The sequence below is a fragment of the Pseudopodoces humilis genome, chromosome 7, assembly GCF_049639895.1.
Source record: "Pseudopodoces humilis isolate 2021_Gansu_Grassland_sample_001 chromosome 7, ASM4963989v1, whole genome shotgun sequence".
Classification (NCBI taxonomy): Eukaryota; Metazoa; Chordata; class Aves; order Passeriformes; family Paridae; genus Pseudopodoces; species Pseudopodoces humilis.
Window position 1 is genome coordinate 38,996,383 of NC_142206.1, and position 17,325 is coordinate 39,013,707.

At 36.1% G+C, this 17,325-nt stretch overlaps 1 protein-coding gene across 3 annotated transcripts in view; it reads left to right on the top strand.

Annotated features, from left to right (window-relative positions):
* Window positions 1-17,325, top strand: part of MIPOL1 (mirror-image polydactyly 1) — a 188,313-nt gene that overhangs the window by 83,633 nt on the left and 87,355 nt on the right. For all 3 annotated transcript variants that reach the window (XM_014249747.2, XM_088057511.1, XM_088057512.1), the window contains exon 10: window positions 8,317-8,424. In XM_014249747.2, the coding sequence (XP_014105222.1) occupies window positions 8,317-8,424 (108 nt within the window). The remainder of the gene's footprint in view (window positions 1-8,316; window positions 8,425-17,325) is intronic.

A 17,325-nucleotide genomic window follows, 5' to 3' on the forward strand; every position in this document is an offset into this window, starting at 1 on the left:
GTCCATTGAAAGTAAAACTGATCCTAGTCTAACTATTATTGTACTTGCAGACCTTTATTCAATGATTTACAATTTAGCTAATCAAGACTTCCTTTTTTTTTTTTTGTCATCACTTTTAAAAGAGAATCTTGGCTCTTGAGTGCTCTTTTGCTCTTATGATAAAATTTGAATTAGTTTTTTCCATTTGCTGAATTATTTGGGAGTATTGATTTGGGAGTTATTCCTTTTAAATATAACACTGACATGTGAATTATAATGTCATTCTATTGTGACAGTGCTTAGTCTTTCTAAAACTCTGCAGTGGGGCGTGAGCAGGCGTACTTGTGTACTACTCATCTGTTTACATGCTTAGTTTATACATTATTTATTAGACTTATAGGCATGAAATTAAAAAATTGAATTAATAATGTGACTTTGATGTAAAGCAGAAGTTGCTTATTTATATGTGACTGGCAATTAGGAAAAAAACACTCTTAGTTTAGTTGAATGCATTTTTACTTACTTTCAGGCCCAGTACAGCCTCATGAATAAATGTTTGACTCCAGGTTACTAGGTTTGTGTTTTGATTAGAAACAGCTCAGACGTGGGGTAAGTTTGCTAACTTATATGCAATGGACACGGGAAAATGTGAAGGTGACCCAGTTATGTGGCTTCAGCAGCTCCTGCTGTTGTTTCCTCCTGCAGATCAGGAGTTTGTCAGCAGCCTCTGTTGGCACAGGCGTGGCCATCCAGTGCACAGCCAGCACAGGAACCCTGCTTGAATGACCTGAGAGTCACATACAGCTCCAGAATGTCACCTTTTCCTTTCTCTGTTTCTTGCACATTTTTATGAGTTTCATTAATTAGGAAAGTCTACATGTGCTGAACTCATTGAAAAGCAGATCAGGGTTGTTTTGATCTTTGAAATTTCATCATTGCAAGGTAGAAAGAAAATGTAGAGAATGCGGTTGGGTGGGTATCAGTGCTGCTCAGTGCTGTGGAATCACTGCACGTGTAAGGATGGGTTAGCATGAAGGGCGTAAACAGTTAAACTTTATGGTCTAAATTTTCTGAATGTCTTACTGTACACTTACAGTTCCTTTAACTATTAAAATGAAAATAAGTGAAAACTTGTTTTGCTGCTTTTGAAGTGTTCAGAAATAGACAAGGAGAGGAATGGTAGGAGGAAACCAAGTCATGCCTACAGCATATTATCTGCCTTAATGCTGCAGTTTTCAACTGACTCACAGTGACGAAGGAAACAAAAATGCTTTATTTGTCTTTTGATGCATTTCTTTTTGTAGCTTTTTGAAGCAAAACACGCTACAAATTGAATTGCACGGCTACAAAAATAAAAGGGAAACATTTACATCTAAGTGTTTCTCTTACTAATAGAATGTAAATTTTTAAAGATGCATATGTTTCTGAGACCTAAACTCTACAAAAACACTTTTCTTTCTTGAAATTCCAGTAGTTCTAAGCTGCTGGGCATTGTATAAATAATCATTCAAACACATTTGTTGATGGTTTGCCAAAACTTTGAAGTTAAGTAATTTTTCTCAGAGGTTAGAAAACCTTAATTCAAAATTATAATTTAATGGAAAATTTTTCTAGTGATTATTGTGTAGAAACTCATTTATTTCTTTATTTTTTTTAATTATTACTTTAGAAGTAAAAGGATAAATTCTATTTATATAAGTGCTTCCAAACATCTGCAGTTCAAAGTACATAATTCACGGTGACACCAAAGGTTGGTTTGTGTTTTGACTGGATGGCTTTGGTATTATTTTTGTCTGCAAAGGAAAGAGTGTATAGCATCCAAGTGGTGCAAGATGTTTGCCTCTCCAGAAATTGTGATGAATTTGGGACAAGGGGCAGACTGTTAAAAAAAAAAAAATATTGAGGGGAGGGAGAAGAAGGGCAGTCAGAGTGAGAACTTTTGAGTTCCATTTGGCATATTTGAGCTGGGAGCTGGTCTGAAGTACAGATCATTATAAACAGAGTAAGAATAGTTAAACAAAATAAACAATTAAGAGAAGAATCAGTTGAATCGTTTTTGTTTGCTTATTTATTGTATTCAGGTTTCAACAGGTGAAGACTTAAAAATATAACAGGTGAAAAACTAGCTTTGTTTCATCTTTTTCATGTTTGGTGTCTGGAATAATTATTTGTACTTCAGTTGTTCACTGCAATGAATATTTGTTAACTAATTTCAAAACATAGATGCACTTTATCACTTCTGGAAGTATTACACTATGTAGTAGTAGGATCTCAGTACCCCATAAACTTCAGTGATATTGAGGCATTTTCCATCAATATATGGTGTGTCACTTACTTTGCTCATGAGCATGTTACTTAAAATGCATAAAGGAAAAAAATGCATGTGGGAAAATAGTTCTGCCATTCAAATGGACTCTGATTTTCCCAGAGTTTCACGAACATAAACCATTTTCCCAAATTATTCAGTAGGAACTAGGTTATTTTTATTTCACACTACTTCAGTAATTGAGAATTCCAGTTCAGCGAGGTCTTTGTGCATAAAAGTCCACAGACTGTGGCAGAGTACTCAGTGTTTGAAGTGAAGGCACTGATATGCAATCAAGTCATTATGCACTGGCTGACCCAGAGTGAGTGACTTAGCACTCACTTTTGATTTTTGTGTGACTTGAATAAAAATATGTTACCTTAAGTTTAATGACAGAATTAAGCTAGTTGTGGGAGGCTGTGGTTATGTATTTTTAAACGAGGGAGACTTCAGAAGACTGACTGGTAAGATCAGATCAGACCAAAGATCCACCTGCCTCACCAGCCTGACCTCACTCAGGTCAGTAGAGGAACAAGCATGTTACAGGACCTCCATCTAGGCACTGTGGCTTTTCTCAGCAAGCTCCTCAAGTGAGCTCTTGTGTGTTTATGCCAGTGCTGATTCTTGAGTTTATAAGCACTGCAAGTTTTGATGAGGACTTTAGATGAACAAATGTGTTCTAATGAAATATTATCTTTTGTACGTACTAATTGAATAAGACAATCAAATATTGTTCAGAATTCAGGAAAGAACTTAGTGTAGAATTTTGCCTCATATTAGTACATTTGTTTCGTTGGACTTTGACTCCCATACCTCTAATAAAAGAGACAAATCAATTCCTTTCCTTTTTCCCTAATATATAAATGGCATAATGTGTTGACTTTATTTTTCCCTAGCATATTGCCTAAGTTCAGGAGAGGTTAGTTTGGATTCCTTTTAATGAAAGGCAATGAAAAATATTATATGCCATATAGTAATATTAAAAGCAAATATAGATGTAACAGGATTAAATAGCCACCAGGACTGCATTTGTAGTAAGGAAATGTTACAATTTTCTGTTATAATCTGTTTTAGCTTTTGCTTCCTGAGCCAGGTAGTTTCACAGTACCCTTTCCTGGGTCAAATCTGTGCTGATATACAAAGTAAGAAATTTATCTGACATTACCATCCTTTTTCAATGAGATGAGAGCCAGGGACCCTGGTGTAGCAAAATATTTATGTCTGTTTGAAAGCACGTGAACAGCCTGACTGACCTAAGAAGTGCAGAGTTAAAGAGGCTTCTGCTTGAAACCTCTGGGGATAGGTGTTGTCTTCATACAGCCTGCACAGGGACTGACTGGTTGGGGCCAGGAGGTTGCTCTGTTCAATGTTAATGCTTTGCTGTATTCTGTCTTTGTCCCTACTAACATTATTTCTCCAATGGCTTGCAGGTTTTTCTTTACTTTTATGTAATGTCTGAACCTTTTACTTTGAGAACACCTCACTGAGGAATCATGTTAAATAACGATCAAAAAATAGCTCATCAATCTGTGTAGATGTGGCAGGCACTGTAACACTGTCTTAACGTGTTACAGGTACAAGCTGAAGAAGAAAATGCTGAAAAACTGACAGCATGTTAAAGATGATTTGTTTATACAAGTGCTAAAGTTATGTTTGATATGTTAATGCAACCTCATTTTCTAGTAAAGGCCAAACACTATTAAGTGGTTATTTGCATTGATTTTTCTATCTTCTGAAATACTTCATTCAAGGTAAACCATCTTTACTCCTTTCCTATAACCGAAAATGGGGTTGTCATTTAACTGTGACTTTCTGGGTGGGCCTCATGAACTTTTATTCTCCAGGTCCATTTCTTGACCTCTCCATCGGTGTCCCTTTTAGCAGGTACTACTTTTTTAATTTGTCTGGCTTTTCCTTGGGATGTTCCATCACTGGAGAGTCACTGAAAGGGGTCAGCACCCACTGCAGCTTGAACCAGTGCCTCTCACAAACATCCTCATTCTGCTGATCATCGTGTTACCTGATGCTCACTAAAAAAGACTCAACAGTAGCCTAATAGTTTACATTTTAAGATGGGAGGGAAGGATATGTTTACTTGCTGTCTATCCTTGTTTTCCTGGCTGAATCTCTTCTTATCCTTTTGGTATGTTACCTGCTTTGCTTTTCATTTTGTGTCTTAGCTGCTTGTGATACATCCTGTGCTAGGTACATAGGTATTTGTTTCCAGCAATCGAGTGTATTTAGAAGAGTTGCATGGTGGAAATACACTTAAAGAGAAGATTGAGTCCCTGTTGCTGGGAATGGATGATATTGTACTGGCAGCTGTACAACTGGACACTGATGGTTAAAGGAACACTTGGAGTAGGGTTAATGAGGTTCACTGTCTGTCATGTAAATTATCACCTGAATCAGGCTAGCTAAAGTAGGAGACTTTTTTGGGGGAAATCCTTCAGAGAGGAGAACAAAGGTGTGGGTTTGAAAGAAGAGAGAAAACCTTTGTCAGGATTGATTTTGGGGGTGGGGATTTTTGTAACTTTAATTTCGTACCTTATCTTGCCTCTGGCTACAGAGCTGTGAATGCACACGGCAGACCTCACAGTAAAGTTAATTCTTAGTAAGATGTTTGTGTGATACCTTCATAAAATTATTTTACCATTTCTGAAGCTTTAATATCCTTTACTCAGAAAAGTCATCATTGTTCTGATGAAGACATTTTCTCATTGACATCTGTCTACACTGCTGTCGGGCTCTTTGATGTACTTCAAGTATCTGAGGAAGAGAAGTAGTTTTCTCAATTAACAGCCTGTGTTTCATAATGTGTTAAACTCATGGGAATTTGCATTTAAGGACAGTTAAACCACAGATCTGATGTTTAGGTAACCTGTGTTATACAAAATATATTGTCTGTTTGAAGTTTTCCCAAATATGAATTTTCACAAGTTTGAGATAACAGAATTTAGACATAATATTTCAAATTAAACACTTCCATTAGTTTTCAGCTTTCTTTAAAGGACACATCCAACATTTCCTTTTTGTCAGTACCAAGTTGGATGATGTCTTCTCTTCAATGTGCTCCAAAAGGTATTTTTATATATGTTTTTAGAAGGAAATTCAGTTTCTTACATGCAGCTGTTGGCATTTTAGAGCCATGGAATGAACCAATAAAAACATGTGTTCTTTTAAAGAACATCTATTTTTACTGGACTTTGCTAACAACTAGTGACACAGAATTCAAGAAATGTTGGCTCAAATGATTCGAAGGGCTGCATTGTTTTAAATTCTATTTTTAAAACTTTTCTTTACAGCAAGGTTACAGTAAAATTTCATATATTCCTACTCTTATGAAAAGGAGTGCTTGTTTTTAGAATGCTGTTTCAATATTTTAAAAGTATCTCAGGCATCAAAGTTGTAAGGTATAAAATTTTATTAAGACATACACAGGTGTTGCTGTTTAAGACTATTATTATAATGCTTTCACAAAGAAGGTAGTTGGAGATTTTACTTCCTACACAGCCAAGAATAAATCAGAATATCTTCTGTTAATACATTGTTTCCAACACGGTAAAACACTTAAGTGCAAAGGTCAAATTAGCTCACCATTTCTTTCAATGATGTCCCGAATCAAATTCATGCAGTCTACTACTTGAAAATGCCCCAGATATTGGGTTGTTTTGGTTTTTTTTTTCAGATATCAGCACTCAAAGTAGAAATGAAGTGAAAGAGAAATTACAAAATGTTCCCAAGTTTGATGTAAATACAATCATATCAAGGTTGACTTGACAAGGAGCTTTATCCATTTTTTGTTACCTGTGTTGCATCTTTACTGTACTTTTCTTGTTCTGTGTATCTGCTCTGTACACCAAGGTCTTCTCATGAAGTCCTGTAGCTAGATTTTACTGTTGGCATATTTTCACGTACCTTTTGTAAACAAGAGAATAGCATGATCATAAATTCAAGTTTTAAAGGTAAATTGAGATTTTTAGTCTTTCAATAATATTTATGTAAACTTGTGTTGTTGTCAAATTGTGGGTTCCAAAACACTGTTTTGAAGAAGAATGTTGGCAAAGCAGAAAAACGAGTGTCCTGGTGATCATATAGGATGTATGCAGTGTCTGCAGTGGTAGAATGATGTTTTTTTTTTAATGATGTTTAGATCATGTAAACTATAGAAAAAATGTTGCTAGAGGAAAAAAATAAAAGTAATCTGTAAACTAAACTAAAAGTTTAGTTCTTCAATAGTTTTATTAGCACCTTCATGTTTGCAAACACATAATTTTCGTGCTGGACATGGAAAAAGAGTTACATCTGGGATTCTGTGATTAATGATAGTGTGTGTGTGTGTGTGTGTGTGTGAGAGAGAGAGAGAGAGAGAGAGAAACATAGATGCTAAATATCTCAAGTATGTGAAAATACTTCCAGTCAAATGTATCTTCATATTTTTTCTGTATTTCCCTACCTATGGGAAAATGTCTTTATTTCTTGCAATAAAAATGAAACTGTACATTAAGGAAGTTTACAACACATACTGAGAGATGTGCTAGGCCAGAAAAATTTACTGCCTTTAGAATAGGTAATCCTGTTAGAAATAAGCTCAGATTTCTAACAAAAGTAATGAAATATAACAACAGGTGGGTGAATGGAGTTTTTAATAGTACTTTTGGGCTGTTTAAAATGTATTGAAATAGAGTATTAGATAACTCTGGTTTATAAACTATATTGGATACCTGATGAGCAGTATATTGTTAAGTCTTGTTTTGTGTTTAAGGTTTGTATGTATTGGCATGTCTCAAGATTCTTTAACATTCCTTATTTTAATTCGGCCTCATTTATAATTTTCTCAGTTCTGAAGCTTTCTGTTTCACAGTTTTCTTTTTTTAGAGTTTACATGAGCCAGGCTTCATTGTTCATATACTGAATTGCACAGGAGTAGGATGCATATACATGATGGGAAGCTCAGTTCTGTGTTGTCCACAGCCACTAAGACAGCACAAGAGACTGACATTTCCAGGTCTTTCATTTGAGACAGCAGTGCTTACATGGGCATTATATCACCATTCTTACTCCTTTTTTGCTAGTGTTTCCAGAAAGTATGTATTAAAATATGTTTTATCAATTAATTGTCTTCTGTTCCCACAGTCTATTAGCTTTGGATTTTGGTGATCATCTCCAAACCACTTCCTTGTAATACTTCGTTGTAAAATGCTTCTCCTGGTACTCTACTTTTCCCTAGTTCTAACAGTTGTTCCCATATGTCTTCTTGGTACCTCATCTGTTTTGTTTTCTTTTTTTTTTCTGTGAAACAGTTTTTTTGTAAGGCAAAGAACTGTCTGCAGACAACTAATTGCTCTTTCAAACCAGGGAACTGGGCAAGACCATTTAGAGTTAATGTAAAAAAAAGCAAAATATAACTTGGTTCACAGCTTGCAGATTTTTAATCATTAAAATAAATGCTCAGCAGACAGCAGTAAGTCTACAGGTGTAGGCACACAATAACAAGTCCTAATATTTTCATTTTTTGTCATTAAGTTTTTAAATAAAACAATCTTAAAACTTCTTTCAGTATGTTGTGTGTGTTGGAGAATGAGAGTAACCTCATAGTACAGAAAACACAAGTCTAAAAATGTCATCTATACTTTCATATAAAAGGCTGGAACCTTGATTTGGGAGGAGGGTCTTTCATTTGCTTTCATTTCAAAAAGAATGCATTCTTTCCTTTATATCTACTTAATACATAAAAGCCAAAATCTAGCATATATTGGTATAACCGGAGCAGAAATTCAATCCAGCACTCTGATAAATATCTTACCTGATATATAGCTTTTTTGGCATACTATTAGACTGGGAAGAAACTGAATAAAGATACACATTTTAAAAATGTAGCTTTAGTACTGTCTGGGATTGTAACTTGCTTTTGTCTGATGCTTTCACTACTGCAGAAATGGTGATGGGGTTATTTACGTTAAGTCGTTTGGCTTGTTGAAAAAAAATATGCCCACACTCCTCTACTTAATGGGATTCTTTCCTCGTTGCAGTGCAAACGGCTGGAGCAGGAGCTTCATCATCTGAAAGAGCAGAACCAGACTTCAGCAAACAACACGAGACATATGACTGCTGAAAACAATCAAGAACGTGCTCTGAAGGTAAATCTCCATTTCTTCTTGCAGGCAAATTAAGGTTGTAAGCCCCTGGTGCCAGCTTTCTGGGCTGCATATATCAGTTGTGTACATTTCGGCAGAAGTGAGCTATGGTGTTTGCCAACAACTGCTTCTTTAAACACAGATACAGCACCCTTCTGTTATGGTTTTATTTTATTTTGCGTATGAAAGCAACAAGGAAAAAAAAAAAAAACATATCCTCCAAATTATTGGGCTAGTAATTAGCACTAAATTCTTGAGATCTGTCCTTGCAATATTACATTGTATAAGGTGATGAAAACTGGAACTATTTGCCTCGTGGTACCTTTGGAAAACTAATATTTTAAAGCATGGCTGTTTGATCTGCTCCCAGCAGTGTGTGCTATATTAATAACATTGTTGACCGATACTACTAGTGACCACATAGTTGATACTACTATTTGCAAAAGGGTAGCTACTTGGAATTGGGAGGAGGAATAATAAGTCTTGTCAATAAGAATAAAAATGAGCAGAGAGGCAGGAGAGGGTCAGAGAAAGGACAGTGTAAAGTGACAGGTTATTGCTGCTTTGAGAAAGGGAAATTGTAATGTCAGTGGAATTGATAGCTACATACCCTGCAATCTCACTGCTAGCCAGGATAAGAGACTGTGCCAGGTAAGATGTGCACACCTCTTCAGCCACTTTATTCTTAAAAATCTCTTTTAATAGTAGGGATACAATACAAATACAGAAGTTACTCTGTTTATACTGTGCTGTCATTTTAAAACTGTTTGATTTAGACAGTAAGATCCAAAGGTATCTCATTTATAGATAGATAAATTATCCTCTGCCTCCTTTTTTTTTTTTTTTTTTTTTTTTTTAAATTTGGGAAACATCATTATACATACAACAACTTGACCTAAGAAAATTATAAGAATAAAAGTAAATCCTTGTGTATTTTGACATTTCTCAGTAAGAAAAATAATACATATAATAATAAAGGGAGAGAGGCTGTGTGCCACACAAATGCTGTATGTTCCATGGGTTTATAATTGCCGTCAAAATCTACGGTGAATGCTGCAAAGTCATTTGAAATACTGAAAGCAGATGACTAGAAATGGAGATCATAAACATTCAGGGATGTTTCTGACTGCAATAACAGCATTGTTTTAAATCTGGAGTCACTAAAAGTTAGTTCTTCCCAGTCATGCTACTTACTGAACATAGTACTGTTTTTCATTAATTGCATGCTGGCTCATTTTTTTCTGTGTCATTGGAAATATTGTGCAGAGAGCCTTTCTGCTAGAAAAAAGTTTTATTTAAGCTACGCTTTTTGCATTTAATATTGTCTGACATAACGCTTAGAGAATAATTATATTTTCAGAGCAAGAAGTGATTTGATAGTTCAGAGCGTTACTAGGATTTCATTCTAAGCCTGATATTGCTCTCCCAGCACCTAATCTTTAAAGAATTTCATTTCTGACTGTCACAGGAATTTTTTTATTTTTCAAAGTTAAAGGTTAATTGATCATAGTCTCTTAGAGATGAGAGTCTGGGGAGGAAAAAAAAGACCACTTTTCAATTTTTTTTAAGTTGAACTTCTTTAATATTGTAACATGATAGAGTTTGTCTCAGTTTATATTACTTTTGTCTACAGTGAGCACAGGTCCTTTGGAATATTTTTTAAAAGGCCAAGTTGTATTCTTGACCTTGAAAACTTTAAAATGCCCCAATGAAATATTGCCAATAGTAGTTAGCTTCGATATACAGCACATGAGCATGCATCCTGACCTCATGTAAATGAAAAGCTTATCACCCACTTTTAGTGTAGCCACAGCCTGGAAAACTCATGTGCGGAAAGGATGAAAGTCATGTCAGTGACTCGCTCAGGAGTGGGTTTGGTCGCAGGTGCCTGGGGCGTTGCTGCTGCTGTCAGGGGCACAGCTCCCAGAGAAACATCAGCTCTGTGACTGGTCACACACGTCCCCTGTGAAACCCTCATGTTCTTGGCTGTCACCTCCTGCCTCCTGTATGCACTCAGGAGCTCTTGCAAGGCTGCATGCAGAGTGCGTGCAAGGACCCAAGCATCCCGTCTTGCTCCCTCTCCACTTCAGAGCACTCTCTGGACATCTGATCATTTTCAGAGAAATAGGACATGTCATTTGTCTCTGTGGTACAGGGTAAATGTCAGCTCAACTTTTATTGTCACCATAATCCAAGGAATTACATTTATTTTAACCACCTCCACATGCAAGCTGGGGAACTGTGCTTGTATGACAGGTATTATTAACCTGTCCAGCAGAAGGAGTCCAGGTATTTATTCTGAGCCTGTTCAGGACAGTTTGTATCAAGGAAGTTGTTTTTTAAAAAAAAAAACTGTAATTTTCCCTATTCTCTTACACTTAATTAATGTTGAGGCAATCTGTTTTTTCAGTTTGGGCAAAGATGTATCCTCAGGATGAGGAATTTGATCTGCTTTAGATTTTCTTAAGGGAGAAACAGAAGTGTAAACATCAGTTGTGGTGCAGGGATATTTGCAGTCTTAACTGGATAAAAATAAGGTAATCAGGATCAGCTAGATTAAGGATGGTGTGAAAGTTTGTGATAAAAGATGAGATCATTACCTCTGTGGGACTCTGAAATACACTTAAGAACAAAACCCAATGGCTACTTTGGTTTCTTTTTTACTTTTTAAAATCATCTCACAGTAGTGAGTTGCTTGGAAGTAAAAAAGTGTAAGACTAATCCACAAGAAATCTGTTTCATTCCACTGATGTTGGGGTCTATTAGGTAAAATGAGCTGCAAGATTTCAGATTTATTTTTTGATACATGAACTCACAGGGCTTCTGCCACCCTTCACTGAGGGAGTAGCCATCCATAGTCAGGAGTGAGGCAAAGAGGCAGGGAGACACATTATAACTATGGGAGATGGGTGGTGGCAGTAATTTGGCTAGGTTCAGGATCTGGAAATCAAAAGGATGATATAAGCACTCTTTTGCAGATTTTTGTTTTTGCACATTTAGATTCCATGTCACACCTGAGGATAATGTGAGAAATAAACTGTATCACACAGAAGGCATGCGGTGCACATTGAAACATGCTATTTCATCTTACCATATAACATCTTTAATGAATCTCTGCCTACATATTAGTAGTATGTGATTTAAATTTTCCATATTTAATGTATTTATTGCATAGAAAATTCCTTATAGTACTATGGGCCATCCAACCCCACAATGCCAAACTGGCACCCCTATTATAATATTCTTATTGGTCATAGGGGATTGTATTAATTGACTGAAAAGGCCAATTTCAAATCTTCCCTCCAGGCAATGCCCACAGCTGCACAGAGGTCATGCAGAGAAACATGTGGGCCCCTATTTCCATAGTTAAAGTAAAATAATCCTCTTCTTTGTGAAACCATTTTTTAAAATCTCTTATTATATTTCACATTGAATTATAGCTAAATCTTTTCGGGATAATTGCTTCCTAAGGGTCTATACATTTGCGCTCTTAGTACATTTTCATAAAATAAGATCTGAGAGTGCTTTGCAGTTCTAATGTGGCGGGGTCTATATGTAAGATTATTCATTTTTGCTAATGTGGCAGGGTCTATATGCTTTGATTATTCATTTGGATAATTACCATTTGGTCTCTACTGATTCTGATAAATGTATTCTCATAATACACAGAAACAAGTGATTCAATTGAACATAGAAAAGTAAAGAATTGCTACTTTTTCATTATTTTTCAAATATTCATTCATTTTCCTGTTGTTCACTTTGCCGCATGTAATTTTTGAATTCGGAGTTTTCACTAATACATTTTTTTCTGAAGAAAAGTAAAAATTTTGCCAGTGTACATGTCCCATTTACTAGTTGAAGAGGAATAGGAAATAATTCTTGTGAAACCAAAAACTTAATGTGAAATTTCATGGAAAATGTTTAACTGGATTTGACTGAAATAGAGATAGGAAACTTTTTTTCTTCTTTCTACAAGCCTTCTTCATGTTGTCATTTTTAATTATCTCAAAGCAGCTACTAATCTACTTTAAAGATCATAAAGACATACTAATTTTATTCTCAAGGCAAACTTTTGAAAATAAGCGGACTATTTCATGGTGATATACAAATCAGGTGCCCTTTACTGACTAAATGAGGTTACTCCATCCAGTTATGATGTCATTAGAACTTGTAAGGGTTATTAATCTCCTTCAGAGCTGTTGAGATGTTACATCTTTTGTTATAATTGGCTTTTTTGTGATGTCTGCCTTTCTTTTTAGTTGTGATTTTTTTTGTAGACTTTATCCCACATGTTTTCATAGTTTTATTAAGAATATAATAAATTTAGAGTTAGAGCCAAGAAAGTGACCTGAAGGAGACATCAGAAGTTTGTCTACGGTAGTGTCATAAAGCAGCTGTGCCTAGGGTCATCTATCTGCTTTCTGCTGACATGTAAGAATCAGGTCAAGGGCAAGAAATCCACAATGCACAGCAGTTTGGTAGTTATTCCCATGATGATACCTGGGAAGAAGCCACTCTGGAATAATTAATTTAAGTGTTTCTTGATGCCTTTGAAAAATTGTATGAAGTTCTTTTTGATTCCCAGAATTTCCCAGATCCTTAGTGTAGAAATCATTGTTCCATACCTGCCTGACAACATCAACCACAGAAACAAGTTCAGTTGACTGGTCAACCTGTCATCCATGAAGGGCATCATCACAAGACATTCTGTTATAAGAGCATAAAAAAATTTGCAAAAGCTTTAACATGAAGTATAAAATGTTTGCTACTGTTGAAAAGCACATGCTATTCATGCTATTGAGGCATACAATATTAACTATGGGGAAAAAAAGTCATTCTTTCAGATGATGTGGCCTTTATTTGCAAAAACTAAGTAATTCTAACTGGTTTTAGGTTTGGTGCTTCAGAGCTGAAGTTTCATAAATTTAGAAGTTTAGAGCTGGTTTAGGGCTATAAAGCCTCTTATTTCAACAGAGACACATACTTGTGAAATGTAATCCAGGGAAACATCTCTGAATCAGTGATGGGAAACCTAGAGATTTTAGAAGAGATCTCTTCTATTCAAGTTCCAGTTCAGCATATAATTTTTACATTTTAATAGTTATTAATTTCATCCTTTCATATAATTTTACATGGGGTACTAGAGATCACGTTAATTCATTGGAGAGCTGGAATGTGAGTTTGGAGTGTGTCAAGACTCAGCCACATCCAGAGCACCACCCTGCCACCTTCAGCTGCTGTTACTGTTGTGCTGGAGTCACTGCAGTGCTGATGGAAATCAGCTGCTGGTTTGCCTGGATGGTGCAGCTAACAGATGAATGGCTGTGTTGTCTCCTGGTGAGAGGGGTGTTACACCTTTCTTCAGCTCCTAGCTACAAAGTAACTAGACAGTGCAGAGTTTAAAAGTTGGTATTGATCTAGCTGTCCGTATGGTGTAATTGTTTGGTACAGATCGCTTTTTATTTAGAGTGGTTGGTTTTTGGTTTTTTTCAATGAAGCACCTCAGCAATATTCTTATGTTGGACAATCCACCCTTTTCTCTCACATTTAGTTATGAATTCCTCTGGCCTGTGTTCATGGTCCCCTCTGGTTCTAACAAAACAGCAACCTGTGAAAGCTCAGCTCAAGAGCTCATTTTGTGGAGTTATCCCAAAAGCAATCATGCTTTTCTTCCCAGATGTCATGTGCTGCTATCTAGAAAAAAGGACTGCTGTCACATTTGCAGATGATTTTATAGGTGCGTTTGAAGATAGAATGCCAGCTCATATTGGAAATGGAAGGGGTGAAGTAGATTGCAGATCAGACTCTCAGTGAGAGGTGATACACTGTACCCTTGCATTTACTTACGGTCTGTATCTGTTTTTCTGAAACTAAAGGAACACTTCAGGACCAATGGGAATAGTTAACAGGCTTCTTGGAGGTTATCTGCAGCAAATAGTAAGTTGTTACAGCTAACCCTGAAAGGTTCTTCGTGCTATTCTTCCAATAACTTACATGGGGATAAAATACGACAGGATTTTTCAAGTAAGCAGCAGTTTCTAACTTGGTGCAAGAGCTGTTTTGGTTTCTTCTCCTAAGGATTCCTCTTACTCAGCTTTCAGAAGAATTGTTCAGCTTATAGAAAGCCATAATTAATTCCTTTCTCTGGCTAGTACCTGTTCTAACACAGGATGTGCCCTCATTTAAATGCCTGGGCAGTGTGAGAGAAAAATTTGCTACCCCATCAATAAAATTTGTTATAAAGCACATGAGGTCACTATTAATTTTTAGAGTGGAGGTTTGACGAAGTTTTGATGCTTAAATTGCTTTTAACTGCATAGCGGAGGTACAAATAAAAGTAGTAAAACTTGGAGCATGCCGCTGACAACCTGGACGTGAATAAGAATGCACAAACATTTTTCTTCCGTTGCTGCCTCCTAGACACTTTATCAGACAGGGTCGACACAGTTGCAATCTTAATTGCATTGAACAAAGCCTTTGCTTTTGCTGCACCCAGAAACACTTAATCACAAGGTCTTAAAGTATGTCACTGAGGTTAGACACATGTCTGTTCAGCTCTTATCCATGCTAGATGATTAGTCACTTTATGGCTTGGTGTTATTAAATAGCACCATACACCTCAGAGGATATCAGTGTGAGCTGCTGCATCATGCCATAAATGAACACTAAAATCAGGCCACAGAAACTCCTGCAGAAGTAATTCTGTCCATGTTCCACTTGGATAATAATTTTATGGATTCATTTCTCTTTAAGTTACAGTGTCTCCAAAAGCTATTGCTCCAGACTCTAACAGCTAGCCCGCCGAGTTAACTGTATTTCTGGAGAGGAAGAAAATAACTCATATAATCCTACAGTGAGAAAAATGTGAGCACGTGTTGAGTGGTCTTTCAAGCAGTCATTTGAAGTTTCCTTCAACCCAATTGTTCTTTTGATCCAAATTGCATCATTCAGGGCTGGAGATCCTCATGGGATGACTCAAAGGGTTTCTTCTTCATCTGCTACCATATATTTAGGAGTGTAACAGTTTGATTATGTGTATCCCTTATAGGCTAATTTAGTGTGTGTATTTGACCATGAATTAGAAATTTGATATACCAGTATTAAAATCAGGGACCAGTTTTATCAACTGGTTTTTTTAGCCATCGAGCCTAGGTAGTAGGCTTTATTTAGTTACATAGATTTTGAAAGAAAGTTGTTCACAAATGCAGTAACATTCTTAGTCTCCTCCCATCTGGTAGTTAATGTTTTAGCACTGTTTGATTGATACGTTTGACTTTCTGCAAGCTTTTTCTGTACTGAGTTACACTGCTACTTGGTCTTACAGTTTGAGGGGTGCTACATTTCAGTGTTCTGCAGCATTTTTAGGGTTTTGTCTAAACTCTGTTAAAGGACTGCAAAACTGGAACAGTTTATGGGCCTGGGTCAGATCTCAGATCTATGTATTCTATAAATAAGTATTCTGAAATAAGGAGATGTTCTGAAGTTGTAGAAGATGAAACAAACTATGCAGGTATCCCATGGACAATTATGAAGCTGTCTGCTACCTGCTCTTTTATTCCTTATCTCCACAGAGGTGACAGCTATGCCTTAAACCTGTGATTAAAAAAAGTTGTGTTGTAAAATACACTGAAATTCATCAGTATCTTGTAAACTAGAATCACAGAGTCTGATACATATGCAAAACATACTGTAGAAACTACAGTCATGTTAGGAAAGCTGCTTATATGTGTTCAAAAATGTGTAGATGTGGTACTTAGAGTCATGGTTTAGTGGTGGACTTAGCAGTGCTGAGTTAATTGTTGCACTTGACCATAGATATCTTTTCCAACCTTTACGATTCTGTGATGATTCTCTGATTATAGGGAAAGGTGAGTTCTTACAAAATCAGAAACTCTAACTGTAGTTATAATCTTTGTTGCCATCTCCAATGGTATAATTTGTCACCCCAATTCTGGGTTCATTTTTCCTTCCTTCTGCCCAATACCGTGTCAATAGTAGTACTACTATGAACCTTTGTGAGTTCTGAGGAGGTGTCATATTGTTGCACTTCAAACAGTCGCGAAAAAAAGTATTTCACTTTCCTACTAGTATGGACCTTCATTTCAGGATCACATGGATCAGGAGTTACAGCCATATGTTCATCTAATTCTAAAGCAATCATGAAGCCAAATGTATCAGACTTACTATAAAAAACTAGGATTCCTTCCTTCATTTGCCACTTTCAGATACTATGAAACACATTTCCAAACCAAATTCAGAGATTCTGAATCTGAACTTACTTTGTACATAAAAAAAGTAACTGCTTTCTGCAATGCTTAAAGGCGGCTTTAGTATCATTTTTCTACTAATATTATGCTTAATCTGCATTGGCAGTTTTCAAAATATCTATCAGCATTGTACCATAGTAAAATTAAAAAAGTACCAAAAATATTTAGCCAAGTTTTTTAATTCTTGAAGGTATTAAATGATACTAAATGTATTAAATGATGATGGAGATGAGATATCAAATTTCATGAACAAAGAGGAGGAGTATCATGGTTATGCATTATATTTTATTTCATTAATTTGTTTCTTTCTCCATATGAGTTCTGTTATCCATGCATGTAGAAAGAAGTGGGGTAAATCTTAATTTTCAATATTTGTTTCAGTGTCATACCATACACTCTTCATTTTTTATGCTGCACAAGAAAATGATCCTCTTTTGTTTGAGCAGCAACTGTAAACAAAATCTTGAGCCTGGATGCATGATGACATGTGAGTTATTTGTCCTTCAATAAAACATATAAAAGGTAGTAACCTAAGCTCTTGTGCAAAAGACAACCTACAGGGTCATTAAATACCAAAGGTCTTGCTCTGACCCATCCATGACCTCCTTATCTGAAGCACCTCTCAGAATTGATAGAA